This window comes from Epargyreus clarus, unplaced genomic scaffold, assembly GCF_041222505.1.
Source record: "Epargyreus clarus isolate Ecla_fem2 unplaced genomic scaffold, WU_Ecla_fem_2.2 ptg000021l, whole genome shotgun sequence".
Taxonomy (NCBI): domain Eukaryota; kingdom Metazoa; phylum Arthropoda; class Insecta; order Lepidoptera; family Hesperiidae; genus Epargyreus; species Epargyreus clarus.
The window spans coordinates 10,730,471-10,750,881 of record NW_027332228.1 but is presented as its reverse complement, the minus strand read 5'-3'; the positions used below and the strand labels follow the sequence as shown (position 1 = coordinate 10,750,881).

The following is a 20,411-nucleotide window of genomic DNA, read 5'->3' as shown; positions in this document are numbered from 1 at the left end:
CAAACGGCTGGATAAATTTCGACAGTTAATGTGTCATTACATTCATCTCAATGACCCGAGTGTCCTTAGATAGGTGTTAGAAAAAAAAATCAAAAGGGTGAATTTTTGGCGCGAAATAGTAACAAATTTAAAAAAAAAAGTTAACCGAACCTATCGAGTGGGATATGAAATGAAAGTAAATTAAACGTAGATTATAAAAATATATTTGTATATGTATAAAACAGCAAGATGGCTGACTGACTGACTAATTAAATGACTTTTTCATTTTTCAAAAATCAACGTACAGCCAAAATCGCTCAACTTAGAGTTCTGAAATTTTGCACATGAGTTTGCTATATAGCGTAAATAAATACTAAGAAAAGCTTTTTGGAAATTCCGCCCCTAAGAGGGTAAAATAGGGAAAAACAGTTTTTTTGAAATCCTTTAATTTTGAAGCAACTACTATAAAATTTAGTATTTGGCTTTCTGGGTAGGAACAAGAACACACCTCCCCATCCCCTCCCGAAAAATCAACCCCGTAGAGGGTAAAATAAGGGTTAAAAGTTCATTTGAACAACCGTCAATTTTGAAGCAAACACTTACAATGTTGTATCAGGCTTGTTCGATAAAAATAATGAAATTCTACCCCAACGAGGTAATAACCACCGGATAGATCTTTTATAGATCGTAAATGGTGGATATTTTTTTGCGAAATAGTAACACGTTTTAAAAAAAATATCCAAACCTATCGAGTAGGGTATCAAAATAAAGGAACTTAAAAGATATTACACATACATTATATAATATATACATATATAAAACATATTGAGATGACTGTCTGACTAAATGAGTAGTGCTGCTGTGATAAAGATAAACGCAAAGGAAAACCGCTGTACTTTAGAGTGCTCGAAATTTACTCATAGGGTATTTATATAGCGTAAATGAGCTCTACGAGGATAAAACAGGATAATATTGTTTGAAGATCTTTTGATTTTTAAGCAGATACCTTCTATAAAACTATGTATTTGGCTTTCTGGATAAAAATAATAAAACGCCTATTTCACAGTTTTTGGAAATTCGACTTTAGCTTTATAGTGCAGTCGGGTTTTTTGATTTTTTAATTAATTACTTGTTCAACATTATTATTTTATACTACGCACTAAACAAAATAACACAATGTTGAAACATGAATGAATACATTCCTAAGCAGTCAAGTGCAACAATTTCTGATAAGATATAGTGAGAACCTATAGATTCTTGCCGATTTACGACTAACAAATACCTCTTGTTGTTAAAAATTTATTGTTAGAGCCGTTCTACTAAAACCATGTCATTTCACAATATTTTAAAATATGTAGATCGAGTGCTAATGTATTCGTTATGCTAATATCCATTTGACTTTGAATGACACGCCAAGTGAAGCAAAACATGAAGGAATATTATTATCGCCGGTATTATCTATATTTACTGATATTTTAAAAACAAAATAATTAATTTGATTTATAAATATATCAGTATTGGTCACGGATCTTTCCTTAAGTTTATTAGGCTACGATACAGTGTTGATATTCTGTTTGGCTTCGAGCAAACTCCCCTGGGCTCGCCTGAATAGGCTCTACCGCCCACCGAGTAAGGGGCAATAACCACTCTCGGTTTTGCCTAATTAATATGCAATTCCGTTTACATATTTATTGGAATTAACAATGCCTACATACATTCCACCTTCTTTGAACGATAGTTATTGCTTATTATTCAAAGTAATTTTATACAACGATCGCCTTTCAGAAAGGGAAACGAATATGCAATTTCACTTTCATCCAGTTGGTCATTGACGTCCACAGACAAGGGGTAATCATTCCACTTAGGGCTGTTGAACAATAAATATACTTAGATATCATGATTATTATATTTAATCATCATCGTCTCTTAGACATTAAGATTAATGATTCTGGTGGTGCTCAGTATGATTATTAAATCCCCTATTAAAAATCATTTAAGAATGTTTTGTTCCAATAAAGCTACTCATTTGTTAACTTATCAGACAGATCTTAATGACTATCTAATGGGCCTTGAACCATTATGTACCTACCTATTTTATTTACACATAAACAAATTTAAATAAGTAGATATTTTGAGTAAGGTTCTAGTAATAAATAATCATAACAGAAATAACAATGGAATGTTTAATTAACGGAAGGTAAACAAGTTACATAATGTCATTCACAGATTAACTCATAAGTACGAGTCAAGAAGTCCCGTTATTAATAAATGTTGCTACGTAAGTCTGAATAGGTAAGATATTTTGGTAATCAATAATGAATATATTGCTACATGAATTATAAAGAAAGACCCCCTTTCTTGCATTATGCAATGGTGATTGATAATTTTATTTTAAGAACTTTCGGAGAATAGACTTACTTTTTTGTGATATCTATTGCTGTCACCTAAAAGGCCATGGATGGGGTTTAGTAGATTATTCCGGATTCGGAAAGGACTCGAACCCCTCATCAATGGATGATAAGACGGACAGAAAGGATTGAAATATTCTATTACAAAAAGGTTATATAAGATTAAGTTTTTTCTGATTGAGAAGCCGCATGACATTAATTGCAAGAATGACATACTCATTGTAACAAAACATCTTAAAAATCTAAACAAAGAAACAACGATAAACGCAGAAGAATTTGTATAAAAACAGGTACCAATTCTAATTAGTGGCAGTGAGGTGAACGGCCGTGAGTGCACCTGCAACTGTACGACCGGATAAAGTTCCCGTCCAAATATGCGAGGAAAAAACCAAAACGCAGACCCGCGATTAAATACGATATCCCGAAGTCAGATGCTTCGGGGTGCTTCGGGTCTGACGAGATTCCAACCACTTGTTTGACGATTCGTAAATGTATTACAATTGAGATACACTTGTGTTTTTATTGTTCACGGGTTGTTTGTTTGTTTTATTGTTATAGCAGGAATATCAGAGTTTTGCTTTTTGTTTTTGTTTACGTATTTCCCATATATTTCCAATCAATTCTGATACAACCCGCTAGGAGCGCTGATTGGATATGTATGGGCAAATATATAAACAAATACCAATGCAAAACGTAAAAACTCATACCAAGGGTACAGTACTCTGAAAAGGAATTATAACATCCTTTAACAATAAAAAAAAAAACAAAGTAAGAAAACATCGTTAGGGCCTCTACATAGCCTGAAAACTTTCTAAAAACGTTTTCAAAAGTGCATGAAGTCAACCAATCCGCACACCGACAGGGTTGTGGAGTATCGACTCCCTACTTTCTAAGAGACTTGTGCCCAGCAGTGGTGTACTTGAATCAATATTTCAATAATTATATATTCGTTAATTTTCATCACATACCTATATTATGCTTATTAGAATGAATTCCTTATACGATATAATATGTGTGTCATACTACAGCATTCGTAGGAGAGTGCTAATTTGTAGGGTGCTAATTCTAGTTTGGGTGTATTTTATATATAAACATCCTTTATTTTTCCTTCATTATATATTTTTTTCCAAATTAAAATAATATTGAAGTGGCAAAAAAGGACACAATTATTATACGACAGCAAAATAATATTGTTGTCCGTGACTTTTAGCTTCTCATAATTAATTATTGCTGAAGGTATATTTCTTGTGAGTCATGACCTTAGACCTCCATACAATACAAAGTAGGTATAGGTATGAATAATGTACGTAAATGATAAACAGTTCGATGATGATGTATAAAAATATCTTTTGAATCCTCAATGTGAAAACTCTTTAGAAATACAAGAGATTTGAGTCTAATTTTAAAATAAAAGGAAGTGAGTTTAAATAGTTACCAGTTTAATATATAACATGTATAATGTGTATGTATATTAAAATTGGCTGAGTCTATTAATACGGTTACCGTACGAATAATTTATAATTATTAATACGGGTACTGGACAAACAATTTATTATTATCCGATTCGAACCGGTAGATTTTGAGAAATCTCAAAAAAACAAAAAAAAAAATTTTTTTTGAAATGTTTTTTTTTTAATAACTTTTAAACGGCTCTACCGATCGATTTTAGAAACTAAGCTCTTAACATCAAAAAATGACGTCGATCGCCATCAGCCCGTTCGAATTCAATTTAAAAAAAAAAACCTAAGCTAACCAATTGAATAAATGTACAAATAAATATATTTAAAAAAAAAAAACCTAACCTAACCTAACCAATTGAATAAATGTACGAATAAATATATTTAAAAAAAAAAAAAAACCTAACCTAACCTAACCAATTGAATAAATGTACGAATAAATATATTAAAAAAAAAAAACCTAACCTAACCAATTGAATAAATGTACGAATAAATATATTAAAAAAAAAATTGAATAAATGTACGAATAAATATAATTTATTAGTCCAGTACCTGTACAAATAGTCACATTGATTAAAATTATGGTAGTGTATATGAGAGATCGTAAAATTGCAATACTATTTGACCGATCCCATGACATATGGCATATCTAAATGTTTTTCCGCGGAAAGTGTTTTAATACAACACATTTTGTTGTAATTATATTTTAGGTAATCTTAATTTTCCGCGAATGAAGTAGCAGGTGAAAGTTTGTCTTGTTGATTAACGACGTTATATGTATCATTGTCTAAGGTAAAATAAGCAATGAATAATAAGTAGTCGTTTTATTAAGAGCCTTCCTTGAGAAGCGCTATCTCTGAAGGTCGGACTTACACGCTGGCCTTATGTTTGTAACTGGTCGTCCTTCAAACAAGGTTGCGTGAGCAATAACTAACTTGGCATACTTAGTATCCAATTAACTATGAAACATCACCCATATCGTTCTCAATGTTCTCATTATACGTATAATACGAAAAAAACTATGTGAAAATGATTTTTAATCGAGTTTAATGACAATGTAGTGGTTACATTGGCATACACGCCTATTTCTGAATACCATTTTTAACTTATGTGAATCTAACAAATGAATTATCACATGCTTTACGGTGAAGGAAAACGTGCTGAGGAAACATTTGTTTCCTGCCTGATCTACACAAACACAAAGTTCTTAAAGGTGCGTTTTTAAAATCTACTAATCCGCACTTGGCCATTGTAATAGATTGTGGCTCAAACCATTTTAATTATGAGATCCGTTTCCAGCATGACATAGATGCGTTAATGAATATGGTGATAAATAAGCGAAAATTAGGCTAACGCAATCATACACATATTATGTAAAATCTTACACGTCGTGTGCATACATATTATCGAATATGCATGCAAAGTGTGCATAATATGAAAATATCGGAATATATCGCGATAACATCATAACGTACGAAATATAATGAGGTAGTGCACCGGACGTGGTGCATGGCGAACTCGGCCATTCAGTCGACGACTCCATTGCAATTGTATCGGATACGGAACGGCGCGACTCGATGACTTTTTGTGTCGTAAAGAGCACAAAACGCTTAGGTCTAGCTGCGTTGTTACTGCTGTCTAGATATTTAAGTACGTATTCGTATATACTGGTATTAATATACCATATTTTCAGAATAACATTTTAATTTTAATCTGTACGTTTTGTTAGCTAGTTTAGTAGAGGTCATTGACTGACCTCATTGTAAACATACTAGAGTGTATTATAATATATATTTTCATCTTTAACAATAACCTCAAAAATTCATAAGCGCAATACCAAAAATACTACACTGTCATAAGCAGTTTTATAATACTTTAAAACTGCTTATGACACGTAAGTAAAAAAGTGCTCTACTTTTATTTTAAATTTCCATTTTATTTATTCCTCCTATTTAACTCTTCAGACATTTTAACAAAACAGTCCGCAAGATAATTTTAAACGAGATTAAATGTTGATATCTACTGTTTAACACTACATATGTATACCTATACATCCACCACAGATTTACGACGTTCGCGAAGATTACATACGGTAGAGATAACAAAATTTGTTCAACATAATATACGCGACATACCCCGAGTATGTGCAAACTACATTGCGTCACTGTATGCATGTTATGTGTTGTACAGGTGGCATAAATTTATCTCATTCATGTAATTAGGGCCCTTACAGACGTGCTACTTATAGAACCAGTTACCGACGATTTTACTGCTTTTTGAAAGGTAGAGGTAGCGAGCAAACGCAACCAAGACCTTAACGTTCGACATACCAGTTAAACGCAAATACGTGATGTAACATTAGGGCAGTCGCTGAAACGCAAAATCAAAACCACGACTACGCGGAAAGTCGCCATGCTAGTAGCATGTCTGCTAGGACCATTAGACATTCCGAACGGTTACGAAAACGTGTCAAAGGTTGCGGTTACGTCCCTGGCCGTTACAAGTTACAACATTTGAATATTTGCTCATAATCAATATTGTATAGCGTACGAGTATTGCGCATATAATAATTGATTGGTTTTAAAGCATAGAAAATAAATTCTTACTTCCGTCGTATTTATTTATTTCTTATTCAGTATCTCTAAACTGTATAATTAATTTATTATCGCATACTTTTGTTTTATATTTCGTATTACGCGTGTTGGTTAAATTAATGAGGTGAGTGAACCCGCGATTCCAATTAACCATATCATATAGAGACTTGTTTGTGTTCATTATTTTTAATATCAATATTATTATGATAACTACTGTTTCCATGTATTTTTTTCTATAATATTCAAGTAGAAAACAAGCAAGCAAGCAGACTCTACTCGTTCTATAACAGTGGTTTTACCTGAAGCCGATCATCGATGCATTGGAATCTTGACTGTTAAGATAGTCCTCTCATATGTAAATCAACAGCCCTTTTTGCCTTAAGTGTGGTGATGGCACGTTTTTTGTCGAACCATAGGGTCGAAACATTCTTGTTTTACCTACCACCTTACGTATATTTTCCGTATTATAACGAGAAAAGAATACATTTAAAATGCACCTAAAATATTGAGTTACCTGGTGTTTCTCTGTGCTCCTTTATTTGGTTCATTAGCTGCTTCTCTTTGTGTTTCGAAAGTGCCTTTTGCAGTTCACTCTTCTGATTGAGGACATTCTTCCCTCTGAAACATATAATCGACATCCGTTAAAACGTACATTGACATGATAAATTGAATAATCTTATCAGATATTTTATTTAATTAAGATACAATATAATTTAGTATATGTACTGTAAGTGATAAGGCTACCTACGCATCTTATCATGAAATTTTGCGCTACCATATAAGGCAATGTCTGCTTTTACTGATAATAATTATTCAAATAGCGCTGTTATCTAAAACAATTGAATTTACAGCTTAGCATGTTTTTCATAGGTGGAAAGAGCGTGACAAAAATTACGCTTTCCGATTACAAATGTTTGAGTTGATTGATTTTTTTAGTACCTTCTAATTGCAGTAATAGACGAGTATTAGTAGCCATAAAATACCTTAAACTTACTCCTTAATTTTTATCTTTACATTAATCTGTTCTACTTGTCCACGTCTGCTAGGATGTAAGAAAAATAACTTGAGGAATTTTGACTTAGTTCACAGCAGCAACGCATCTGCGATTGATTCAGGTAGAAATCTATAGAAATAGGATTTGTTGCAGATGTCGGTTATTGTCAGTGGCTATTCAATGTCAGATGGGCAGACCCATTTATAACTTACACATCACATTAAAATGCTCCCACAAAGAATCAATACAAAAAGTTAATAATAACCACAAAGACTAGCAACTATCAGGCAATTAGATACGTCAATTACGATTAAAGGCATAATGAATAAATGGGCTTCAATAATGGATCAATCTTCATCTATCAAGACGAAAATAGTACCTACAAGATTTAGTATGTTCAGTTAATTCAGAGCTTAATAAGCTTTCTCACGCATAAACTTTCACGTGTGGACTATCGTTGACGTCAAATGCGGTTGTTTTATTATGCAGCTGTCATTAATACTCTAAGCATATTTCATGCCTATTGTTACGCAATAAGCAGCAAGATGTATTACAATAAATATAAATGTTACATATTGCGTTACAGTACTACGCCTTCCGCGTCACACGAGGAACATCTGGTGTTTAATAAAAATAGTATCTGAAGTTCGAGTGATTCACTAACACCGGATAGTTCTAAACCAATGAGTAATAATATATCCTCTCTGGAGAATGCTATTAAATTCAATGCCAAATTGCGGCTAGTGTTGTTTATTTGCAATCTTTAAGTTTACGAGTGCTCCCGTACGCAGAATGAATCGTGACGTAAGAAATCGATACAATTGGTTACGTTCTCAAATTGAACATTCTAGAACAGGGGCTTATGTTTTTTTAATTCAAGTAGCATATGAACGTGCTGTCAATCAATAGTAAGGTCACTGCTACCCATAGATAATCCGTAAAAACATTATGTATACCATAGGTTTTGCCTGAAGCCCATTACAGATGCGTTGCTAAACAAAGATGATCGCGTCATAATTATGATAATCAGCGGGCATCCACACCCTTCCACAAAAACGTAAAAACTGCTTTTCGCTAAAAAATATTTTAATTAAATTATTATTATAATATATTTGAAATCAATTATTTGAGCGTTTAATAATAAATTCCTGTAGCATATTTATGAACATAGCAAAGTAGTTATAATTTTAACTGGAGTGTGATTGCCGCCATAACAGGTTGAAGGTGGTAGAACCCTTTGTGGTTCGACTCCGGCGGCACCACCGCCACACCTATTTCTGCCTAATAACAGCAGTGTTAAGCGCTGCTGTGTTCCGGTTTGAAGGGTGTGGTAAGGGAGACAGACTTTTCCGAGGCGTTCCAGCTTAGTCCTCAGGGGTAGCGGCGCATCTGTGGCCGACCTCAGGTAGGAATATCTAATCCTATCTGGGGTTGATTACAGATGTCCATGGGCGGCAGTAGCCATTTCCCATCAGGTGGACTGCATGCTCGTCTGCTACTCTTATATTATAAAAAAAAAAAAAAAAAAAAAAAAAAACAACGTCAGCCCGATTTAATTTCAGCTAATTACTGTCGAGTTCACGGCACATTGCCGCTTGTATTACAGCCTGGCTTGTACAAATGTTCTATTTTCATATCCAATGTAGGTTGCCATATAGAGAACAAGCAGTACTCTTTAAAAGATGCAAATATGCACACGTATGGAGTTTCTTGCGCCGCTTCTTCTCCATAGCGAAATACCTTCCGAAGCGGTGGTAGTTTGTTGACTTTCAAAAAGTATTCTATATGAATCAATTTTGAATAAATGAGATTTGAATTTGAATTTGAACTCATTTCATACTAAATCGCATTTAATCAACGAACTCTTTGAGGCGGAGAGGCGAGTATTTTTGCGATTTGCGATATCTGGCTCAGCCAGCTTACATATCAGGAAATCTCGATCGGTCACCTACATGGTTCTTGCAATTTTGTAATCGATATCGTCACAATTTCCACGACGCTGATTGTAAACTAGATAAGTGGTTGCGCGATACGAACCTATCGATTTCAAATGAGATCGATGGATTCACGTGACCTCGCGAATATTCAATTAAAAATTAATTAAAACTTTGTCGACTTACGCTTATTGAGGCTCTTTAAAAATATAACGAGTTTTTTTCAATATAGAATTATCTAACAAGCATGCAGTGCATCTGCTGATATATTGCCACTATCACCCATGGACATCTGTAATTAACCCCAGATAAGACTTTAGTTCTATTAGAGATTGAAATTCACGCGAAAGTCTGCCTTCAAACAAAACACATAAACGCGGCATAAAACAGACGAACTAAGAAGAATGAAATAAGTATAGCATACCTAAGCATGTTACATTTTCAAAACATACCATAGTAAGTAAAGAAGAACTTTGAAAGAAAAAAATTGTCATAACTACTAACCCTCAAAACATATTTTTAGGTAAACAATAAACCATATTTGCTGTATATTCTGGGTGTATATAGAATTGAATTCCCGCTCACGGGCTGGGAATTGCTTCCTTCCGTCAGTACTCGCAGCCGTCGCGGAAATGAGGGACCAGGAGGCTCCGATAGGCACAAATAACAGGGAAATGGACTGAATCAACAGGTCAACGCGTCTCGGGCAAAATGATTTACCTGCCGGGAACGACGCTTCGCATAATGTAGCTTTCGTATTTATATTTGGTATTTTTCCTGGAAGACTAAAGCAGGTTGCAAGATCCGTGGTGGCTTCAACTATCGCTCTCTGTTTGGTTGTAAATTTCCGTTTTAAAGCAATAGCGTGAAGCTTACAGTTCTAGCTTTAAATAGAACTCCTTAAGAATTAAGAGGCTTTATAAAAAAAGGTCTTAAAGATGTGTGGAGTCCTGCCAAGCGTAATTGACTATGGCCAAACCCTACTTAATTTACAAGATGTTTACCCAGTAGTGGGACAGAAAAGTAATAATAAAACAAACGACTTTCACAATTTCTACCATTAAAACACTTCGTACAATTATACCCAACTACAAGCTTCGTACGAAACGCGTTTGACGTACGCTTTTAACTAAGAATTTGCTTACGGAATTTGTGGTATGGAGCGAGTATCAAGTGCGGATGGGACGACAGATGTTCAATAATTATAGCGAGTTCATAGACTGGCGCAGGATGTCGCACACCTGCGACGGCAATGCACCGAATGCTTGCAAAAACTCAAACAAAACGTTCTTACTAATATTGTAAAGCGAACTGCAACACATAACTATTCTATATTTATGTACGCCCGTTTGGACCAATCAGTACCCAATGTTATGTCTACCGATGAGAAACTGTAAATTTTTGCACAAAAGGAATTGTCAAATTTAGGCTTTTGATAGGCAAAAATTAGATACGATTGATTATTATGTATTAATAACATGCGATAGAGAACTGTATCCTCTTTCTAAGCTCTACATGTATTTGGATAATTCCAGAATTGAAATATACCACGGTATTTTCAAGCTAAAAAGTAGTGCATGCTGTCTTCTATTTTTAACCAACGTCACAAAGTAGAGGTTCCATTTCGTCGTGAATTTTTCTTTATGTTTGATGATTACTTCACGTTTATGTTACCATATCCGTAAATTGTAATTATTTATACGGTTTTGTATTACGTTAGGTTTACGGGTATACCTATTTTTAGCCGTTTAGTCCTGCAATTTTTATTTTAATTACTGTCTTAACTTATTTTGATTGCTTTTATTAAAATTGATGATAAAACGTTATCACGGTAATCCTTGTTTTTTTAGGTAAATTAGTTTAATATTTACGTTACAATAATTTCTACCTTACCTTGACTTTTCAATGCTCCTAAGCTATAAGAACAAGCCATAATGTGCTAATTATAATTATGCTAGGTATATGGCTCTTAAACGGAGACTTCGACCATATCCCTAAGTAAGCAAATTTGCCAGTTTGAAATGTTTATATATGGTAGTACTAAGACGATTACTAAGATAATGGAATTCTTTGTTGACGCTGACTAACAGTGTCAATGGCAAAGTGTTTCAAAATTTAAGTATTTCATATAATTATCTACGTATTGGATAATGGATGGTCCTATCTTAATCCTGAATGATTACTTAAGTATAAATATGACACAATATAGAGCCACATCGGCAAAATTCATAAAGCTAATCACTTTCGAATCATGAAATACTACTTTATTATCGCTTATATTTATTAAGTAGCTACTTGCTTGTTCTTGAATTAAAATTATGTTAGAACTTGAAATCTCAGACTAATCGCCACAATTAATACTAACTTTTGTGAATTGTACATGGAAGTAATATGGAAATTGCGCCATATAGTATACAAATATCACGACACTTTTCTAATAGTACGAAAATATTATTTTCAAGTCTTTGAAATAGTAAACACTAAGGATCTAATTCAAACGCTAAAGTAACTCAGCCTAGTAAGTAATTGAAACGCCGTAAAGTGTTACCTCAAAGCGGCTCTTCAAATATATGGAAATAACCAGGTAGCGTTCATAAAAGAAAATACCAACACGTCGTTCACTGTGACAAAGCTTATCGAGAGAAGTTTTTTGTGAGAGGCCCGAAGTGCTTACAAGGACCCTCCTCCACAATGCACAAAGACACCTGCGCCTGACAGAATACTTAAAATACTCAAAAAATGAATTTTAAAAGTAGGCCACAGGTACAAGTACCTCGTTCGTATTGTTTACGTCAGTGTTTTTCAAAGTGTGGTTAACGATCCCCCGGACAATACCTCTATAAAGTTCACAAAGCCTCAAAAAATAACATAAACTTTAAAAATACATTTTTAGTTTTTGCCAAGAGATTTTAAAACAGAATATAAATTCGTATCTTGTTTGATTTGTAGTTGACCTAGTTTTGTACTAACTAAAACCTAATTATGAAAATACCTTTGAAATTTATAACATAGTAAAATACAGGTTAGAAACAATCGTGGGTAAAGGGGGTCCCGACGTGATAAAATTAGAAAAACGCTGTTTCACACCACGTTGTACCCAAAAGCCAAAGGTTACAAGTAATGATCATAACAACACCATTCCGCTCTCAAGACACGTAACTTGGTAATAAAAACGTTTTCACACTTCTTGTCTCGTTTGACATAATCAGATTAGGTAGTGTTGTTTGACAGTCACTGTGACACACAAACGAAACCGACGCAATACAATTATCATAGATTATACTAATATCAGAAAGGATTATACTAATAACACAGAAACCGTTATTATTTTTATGCCAAAAGTGATGTAACTGTTGGAACGACTACAATATTTATTAATCTTGAGGCTAAATTAACATGAACCAAAAGTAACTAAAAATTAAAAGTAACTAAACTTAAAATTAACTAAAAATTTAAATTAATTAAAACTTCTGTCACTATGTGTGACCCGCAAAGTATGTAAAATTTAAAATACCATCATACTTTAGCCGTTTGAAATATGGAGTAATAAACGTTTTCGCTTCAATTCCGTATAAAAATAATTCAAAAATGAGAGTCTGGTATCAATGCATTGATCATACACATTTTAGATGTTTGAAGAAAGTTGTCCGATTTCACGTGTAAAAATTATTTCCAATTAACTATCATTATGTTTTTATTGAATTTTAACAGTTACTAGTTTTTGGCGTTTAAAATTAAAACAGTTATACTACGAGTAACCGATAACAAAAATTATAGTCATGCGACATGATAATTATTAACTACTTGGTGATTAACGTAGTATGGTGACAAATGTTATACAAAAATGTGTAACCGTTACTGAACAGTATCAGTTTTAGAAAATCGTTATCTAACACATTACTCATGTCCTCTCACATCCTTATTGACGTAACGGTATACTGGGTATTCAAAAAAGATTTAAGTTAGTAAAGAGTTGCTACCCTAACAGACATGCTACTTTTAGCATCAGCGATTCGCGTTTTTGTGATAGCGTCGATGCTACATCACGTTTTGGCGACTAGCTGAGTTCGGTCGCAGTATTGAAAACGCACGATTTACTGACGGTATACGCTGCTTCTTCTTTGTTTTATTGTTCTGTAGAGAGTTCAAAAGCAGCTGCGTTCGGCGTTCGAACATTTACGGGTTGTAACTTTTGATTGCTGAATCTAGCTTCCGAAAACCAGCAAAATCGTTTATCGTCGATGCTAAAAGTAGCATGTCTGCTGGGCCTAACAATAAATAATACACACTTTTTGTTCTATGTCAACATATCAAATGTTGAGATACACTTTCACTACTTCCGCTATATCCTCATGTGTTGATACATATTATATTCCAAGACAAGGTTACAGCTTGGTAATGTCAATGATCTCACTCGTGACCACATCTGCGTTTTATCGTATCGATTCCCGCTAGTTTTCTTTGGCAATTAGATACTTGTTAGATGTAATTAAGGTTTTTTTACAAGTTTTAAATTTTACACGTTAAAACATTGCTAGCTTATTAAATCTGAAGAATACATTACACATTGCTTAAAAAGTCATTTATGAGAATTAAAGTATAGTCCACAAAATAATTAAAACTAAAACTGTTAGTGCACTTTCAGAGAGCACTTTAGTATTCTCGAACCTTGGTTTTGAAGACCTACGTGGTACATCAGGTATAATACCGGTTTGCCTTGCTGGGGGTTACAAAATTTATTCTCGACCACTCAAGTATCTATATGATAAATTTAGCATTATTGAGGAACTGATAATTTGTATAGATATTTTTATGGCATGGCATCTAAAATATAGAGAATATCAATACGGAATTATGAGTATAAAAAAAAATTGTTTCAAAGAACTTTCGCATTTCATCCATTCGAATTTAGTACTATTTCGATAATAGTTTTGGTAAAGAAAAAGGTATTAAGTTTGGCTGCATGTATTTTTTTATATAAGGATGAATCATAATCACAGATACTTACATCCTCTGATTGAAGAGCAGTTCTCGGTGCAGATCCATTCTCTGTGGGCTCTCTAGACAAGGGTTGGGTAGCCGGCGCGGGGCGATCAGGCCGTCGCCGCCCCCGGCCTCGCCCTCCTGCACCATCGCGCACAGCTCCGGTTCCGACACCAGGGTGCTAAGCCCCACGCCGCCCGCGTTCAACGCGCCCGTGGACAACACTGATGACAATACAAAAATATATGGATTGTTTTTTTTTTTTGCTTCTGAACTTAATACTAAAAATCTTGCTTCTCCTCCATTAAAATATATGTAGGCTAACCTAATTTAACCTAATATTACAATTTATAAGACTATTTTATGTTAGAGATTCAGAAATTTCTTCCGGCGAAAAAAATCAGATGAAAATGGTGTGTGATGTGTTATAAGTAGATTTATGTTCTGTACTGAAAGATTTAGCTTAAATATTTTGCACTTCATTTTGATTGTCTTTTTAATTTGCTATGAAAATAATTAAGTATGTGAATTATAGTTAAAGAAAAATTATATACCTATAGATATAACCCTCGTCTGTACTTCACTTTATAGTAAGTTCATTCCTTATACAAAATCATCATATTTTAAATTTAATATAAATATAGTTATACCGTTATTAACAATCCTTTCAAAGTCTATCAACCATCTGTTAACAGTTTTTGTGTCATATTTTAAAAACGTTTTGCCGTGACGTCATCACGTTCAGATCTCAATCGCGCGCGAAGTCTTCCATTCTTTATTTTCATTATTTCAACTTTAATTGAATTTCATAACTTACAACCTAACCATAAAAACTGTAACTCATAGTTAAATTACACGGTTCATTGTATACGCTAAGCATTACCCAAATCTTTTCGATACGGTCACCACCTTAACCGTGATACAATCAGTAACTTAAGAATCTATGAAGACTATGAATCACTGGTGATATCACCACTGGTTACGTGTGGAGCATCGTTAATGATCGATTGCACCAGATTCTGACACCTAATTGTTTTATAATTGTTAAATAACATACCATCTATTAGTAGGGTTGCCACCCGTACCATAATAGGTGTATTATGGTACGGGTATATTTTTATTGATGATTTAGACACCGTTGGGCTTTTTTTCGTATCCGCTTCATAAGCAGAGGTTTCTAATAACTCCGTAAAATAAAGTCTTAAGAGAAATGTATGTAGGTACGTAGGTACTTTCTTTCCTAAAGTAGTCGTTGTAGTGTTTTGTAATAAATATCATTTTTCTTTAAAAGAAGGTAGCAACCCTATCTATTACATATTTGGTATCAAATTAAATGAACATTTTAGAGTTAATTTACCTCACCAAAAATCTTGACACATTTACAAGTACTGTGAGTTATACCTAACATTAAAACATGTTCGGTAATTAATGATGACCTACTCGCACATGGGTGTAGATTGTAGGTACTTAATTAGTAAATTGAGTCCGTTTAAAATCTGCAGGATTTTTGCTAAATTACGCACGGGTGAGTAAACTAACAACATACTTATTTAGTTAATTTCAATTTGAAGTATAAATGTTTTTAATATGCACAGCTTCCTGGAATACACGTTACGTAAAATATAAATACTCGTGCTGAACGCAAATATAACTTTATACGTGAGGTGCGTGCATTGCTCCAGCGCACAAATTGCATGTGCATTAATAGTTTCTTCTTGCATATTGGTCTTGTTCGCTGGCATTCGCTATAAATAGTAGGGTTTTGTTTATAAAGGTATTGTTTCTCGACCCCATTTCTTGCGAGCGGCGAGATTGTGACGAAGTACCGATCTCAGGTTAATTATTGCAACGAGATGCCGTTTTTTCCCTCATCTCAGGACAATAACCGTTACGTGATGAAACCCAGCATCCAACTGAGACTCGTGCTATATTCCACCACTCGCTCCTGCTCGTTATCGCACGCCACGACCTCGTTTCTACCACTCAGGACAAACGGAAACGACGGAATTATGAACTTTTAAAACATTAATTTCACTTGCTAATATTCTCGCGCAAATGCAAAAACATAGCTCACCTGTCATAAATAGCCGTGGTAGATTTTTGAATTAATATTTAGTAAGAAAAAATTCCATACTTAAATCGCATGGTACTAAATACGTAAAAGAATTAAAAAATACTAATAAGTTATATTTAAAAATACAGTGTTGCAGCGAAAGTTTTTAACCAGAACTACAAATATCTACTTAGGATTAAAACTACATCTAAGAATAATTTAAATAAAGTTTTGAATAAATACGAGTTTCGGGGGGCAAATAAAATGTTCCTGTGTAATGCAACAGAGTTGCAAAATTTATGACCAACATTTATATATTTGTTAATAATTATGTTCAATAAATAATACATACAGTCCGGTAAAAAGATGTGTGTGGAAACAGTGTAGCAATGCCGACATTTGTAATGACCATAAAGATTAACAGATAGCTAGATATAGTTCCGACTGCTACTAAAACAATGAATTTTCGGCGTTTCGTAAATGATACGGTTTGATAAAACAATTGTCATTGAGATATAGTTGTTAGAACATGGAATCTGCTATCTGGGTTTTATGAACTTGAACATAGCATCACATTTTTTATGTCAGTTATCATATTTTAAACTACTTACGATACATTTGATAACATTCTGTGCGAAAATTTGCTTGACACTTTACTTATATAGAGGCGAATTACATGATAAAGATAAATTATCGACGGTCGACTAAATAATCAAGTAATAATTTAAATTCAATAAGTAAGTAATAAGAACAGACATAAACTATACTAATCATAAATCTATTAGGAAGTAGGTACTGGATCGGTGAATAAAGTTACGGTATTTAAGATACTTAACCTAACTACTAAATAAAGAAAAAAAACTTAAGACATTTTTGATATATCGGAAATTAACTTTAGATTTAGGTGCCATAAAATAACGAAGTAGATATATCAGCTCATCGTAAACTAATATAAAACACAATCTTGTTATGAAAACACAACTTATTTTAATATTAACCCCAAATGTAGCTACAATTGTGGTTATACTTGCGTTTAGATAAAATATGTCGCCATGCCACCAGTCACGCTGTTGTACAAAAGCCGTGTCACGATAGATTTTGAAATTTGAACAATACGCCAGATTTACAAGGCGAAATATTTAGAAACTTGTATTGTAACACACAGCAGATTAACATTGGTTAATTAAAATACATATTTATAGCTAGTTCATTCACTTCTACTGAACTGGAGTATATTTTTTATGTTAATTCAGTATTTCGCGGAAACTTTTCACTTCATAATTTTGTATTTATAAACAAATGTCCTTCATAATTGATTAGCTTATAATAAAATAGTATTTAGTATTCATTTTAAATTTTGATGAACCGATAAAACCAGTGGAAACATAAACAATACAATATCTGTTGCTAAATCTCTCCCACATCCGGTTTCTTCACATATCACGAAATAAAAACATTTAATTAATTTCTAGACACATGTATAACGTATTCCGACGATGAGAAGTATTCTCAGTAAGCAATGATATCGTGTTTTATCTAAAGGAGATGTTTCAAAATGTATGGGCTCCCGGCCACCTTTTGTACACTATACTAAAAACTAAGAAAACTTGCAAAGAACAATTCGTAGGGGTTCATTCTCTTCAAATCATATTCGTTTCATTGTTAAAAAACAATAATTTACACTTAAACTTGCAACACAACAGTGGAAAAACATCATGGCGGTAGTGATTACCGTAATAATGCCATCTGTCATCCTATTTTAACTTACTATATACATTATATACTTTTTAATATATTTTTTACGCGAATGGGCGTAGATATATAAATATTGTATTGTATGTATTGAGAAACAATGCCTATATTTTATAAAAATTAATTACATTTACTTTCATAAATCTTGACTTAAAACAAACATACCAAAATATGTACTTCTATACCAATTTATTTTAGTTAAAACATTTAATTGTGTAAATAAAACAACTTTAAGTACACATTTGATAATATTTTACTTATTATTCACTTAGATATTTATTCATTTTAAATATATTCCCTTATCAATATTTTCATCCAATCATGTAGCAGGTTCTGTAATATCCTGTGACGAGCTCAGCCCAAACATCAAACAATGGTCATAATGTGAGCGCAACTACCTACGAGTACGGTTCGTTGCCCAGCGATGCAGTTGCAATAATAACTGATTATTTTGTCATCCCAAGAATGTCCTTGTCTTGTTAATGTAATTATCTAAAAAAAGAGAAATGTAAAAAGATTAGCTTCTCTAGTTTAAAATTATTAACGATTATTTCACGATTAATACAACTAACTGATGTATATTTTACCTGATGATATTGAATCCTTGTCAACACAATCCACAGCGATCGCACGAAAATCACAAGAGTCCATAAAACATAAGTTGGGTAAACAAGTAAGGTAGAATCACTCCAAAATCGTAAGCAGCACAGAGCAGAAACATATTCAGGATTAAAATTGAATCTTCTCATCAGTACATATTTATTCAACGTTTACATTGGTGTCCACTATTATATAATATGTATATATCCACTTTTACACATATCAAATTGACAACTTCTTCTTTTTTAATTTGACATGTCACTTACATCTATAAAACCAGATACTATTTAAAAGGTGGTTTTGTTATTATTATTATTATAAATAATTAATTAAATTCAGTAATAATGACGGAATACCCAAAACAAAAGCCAGGTTGTAAAGTACTAAGGTAACAATAACTTTACGACAAAAACAGCGAAATACAGAATTACCGACATCCAAAGAGTATAGTAACCTATGTGTGGTATACACATAGGTTCCCTGACCGACATCGACAGTTTTGAAAACTTGACATTGACAGTATTCCGCCATATTTAATATTTCAATGAGGAATGCTTATTTTAAATATTTTTAAACAGGAGTACTTTAGGTTATCAAAATATATGTGTATTTTTCTTCAATTATACAAATTATTCGTGTTTTTAGATATAGTGTACATGAGATGGCCGAAAATGAAACATCTCCTTTCATATTTAATTAAAATTTATTCTCGATTTTTTCCTGTCATTCGGAATCAAGTTGTCAACCACTATTCACACTTGATATACATATTTTATGCGACATTAATGTATGTGTAAATGTAAAACTTCGTAATCGGTCTAAAATTACCAAAAAAAATAATTCTACCACGGTTGTATAATATCAACTTGAGAATTGATTTCTTATTTTTAACGTACACTCCCATACATGTATTAAATATACGAGTATGCCTACCTGTATTGTAATGATATCTGTTAACTTTTATGTTAAAGGGAGATTTTTTAATCATGATCTTAAAAAACATTATTACAAAAAACTGCGTTATTTAAAATTGTTTACCCTACTTTTAATAAAGGCTCGCTTCGCGATAACTTTGATCCTGCAATTTTCCAAATTGCGAACTATTATTCCGACAAGCTCCGGGCGGATTGTCATAACTAGGATAAACTTCGGAGGAATAAATGTCAGTAGTTCGATCCGCATTCCCAATAGTCCTAATTGCTATTCCAATATACTTTTCATTGAAGTTATGGAAGCGAAATATTTTATAGGCCAAAGTCCTTTTCAATCATTTCTGTAATATGAAAAATCTCTGTGTCGAAAAATAATTAAAACATGAAATAAAAATGGTATTCAAGGCAAAAATGTTATACGCATTACTTACGCAAGCGGTTATACCGGCCACAAGATAATAAAGTTTTAATGGACTGACTTTATGTTTGTTTGAAAGAAATATAAAATGAGTTTGGTAAGATAAATCATATCGTATTATACAACATAACTAGAAACAAGTAAACAGGAAATGAGAAATACTAGATCGATCAGTGTAATGCGCTCAGTGATCAGTATTTGGTTTCTCTATATCTTTGAAAAGTCAAAGTGGTTACAATAACCGCTGGAGGGCAGACAGAGAGTTCATTGCTCACTTTACACTACGTCTTTTATGTATTATCTATTC

At 33.1% G+C, this 20,411-nt stretch overlaps 1 protein-coding gene across 3 annotated transcripts in view; it reads right to left on the bottom strand.

Annotated features, from left to right (window-relative positions):
- LOC140750557 (actin-associated protein FAM107A) overlaps positions 1–20,411 on the bottom strand; it is a 51,276-nt gene that overhangs the window by 4,134 nt on the left and 26,731 nt on the right. For 2 of the 3 annotated variants that reach the window (XM_073084166.1, XM_073084165.1), the window contains exons 2-3: positions 14,375–14,573; positions 6,953–7,056 (exon numbers count right to left, since the gene is read on the bottom strand). In XM_073084166.1, the coding sequence (XP_072940267.1) occupies positions 6,953–7,056; positions 14,375–14,499 (229 nt within the window). In that variant the 5' untranslated portion in view covers positions 14,500–14,573. Of the gene's footprint in view, positions 1–6,952; positions 7,057–14,374; positions 14,577–20,411 lie in introns of all 3 variants that reach the window. The other variant, XM_073084167.1, reaches the window with a different exon arrangement.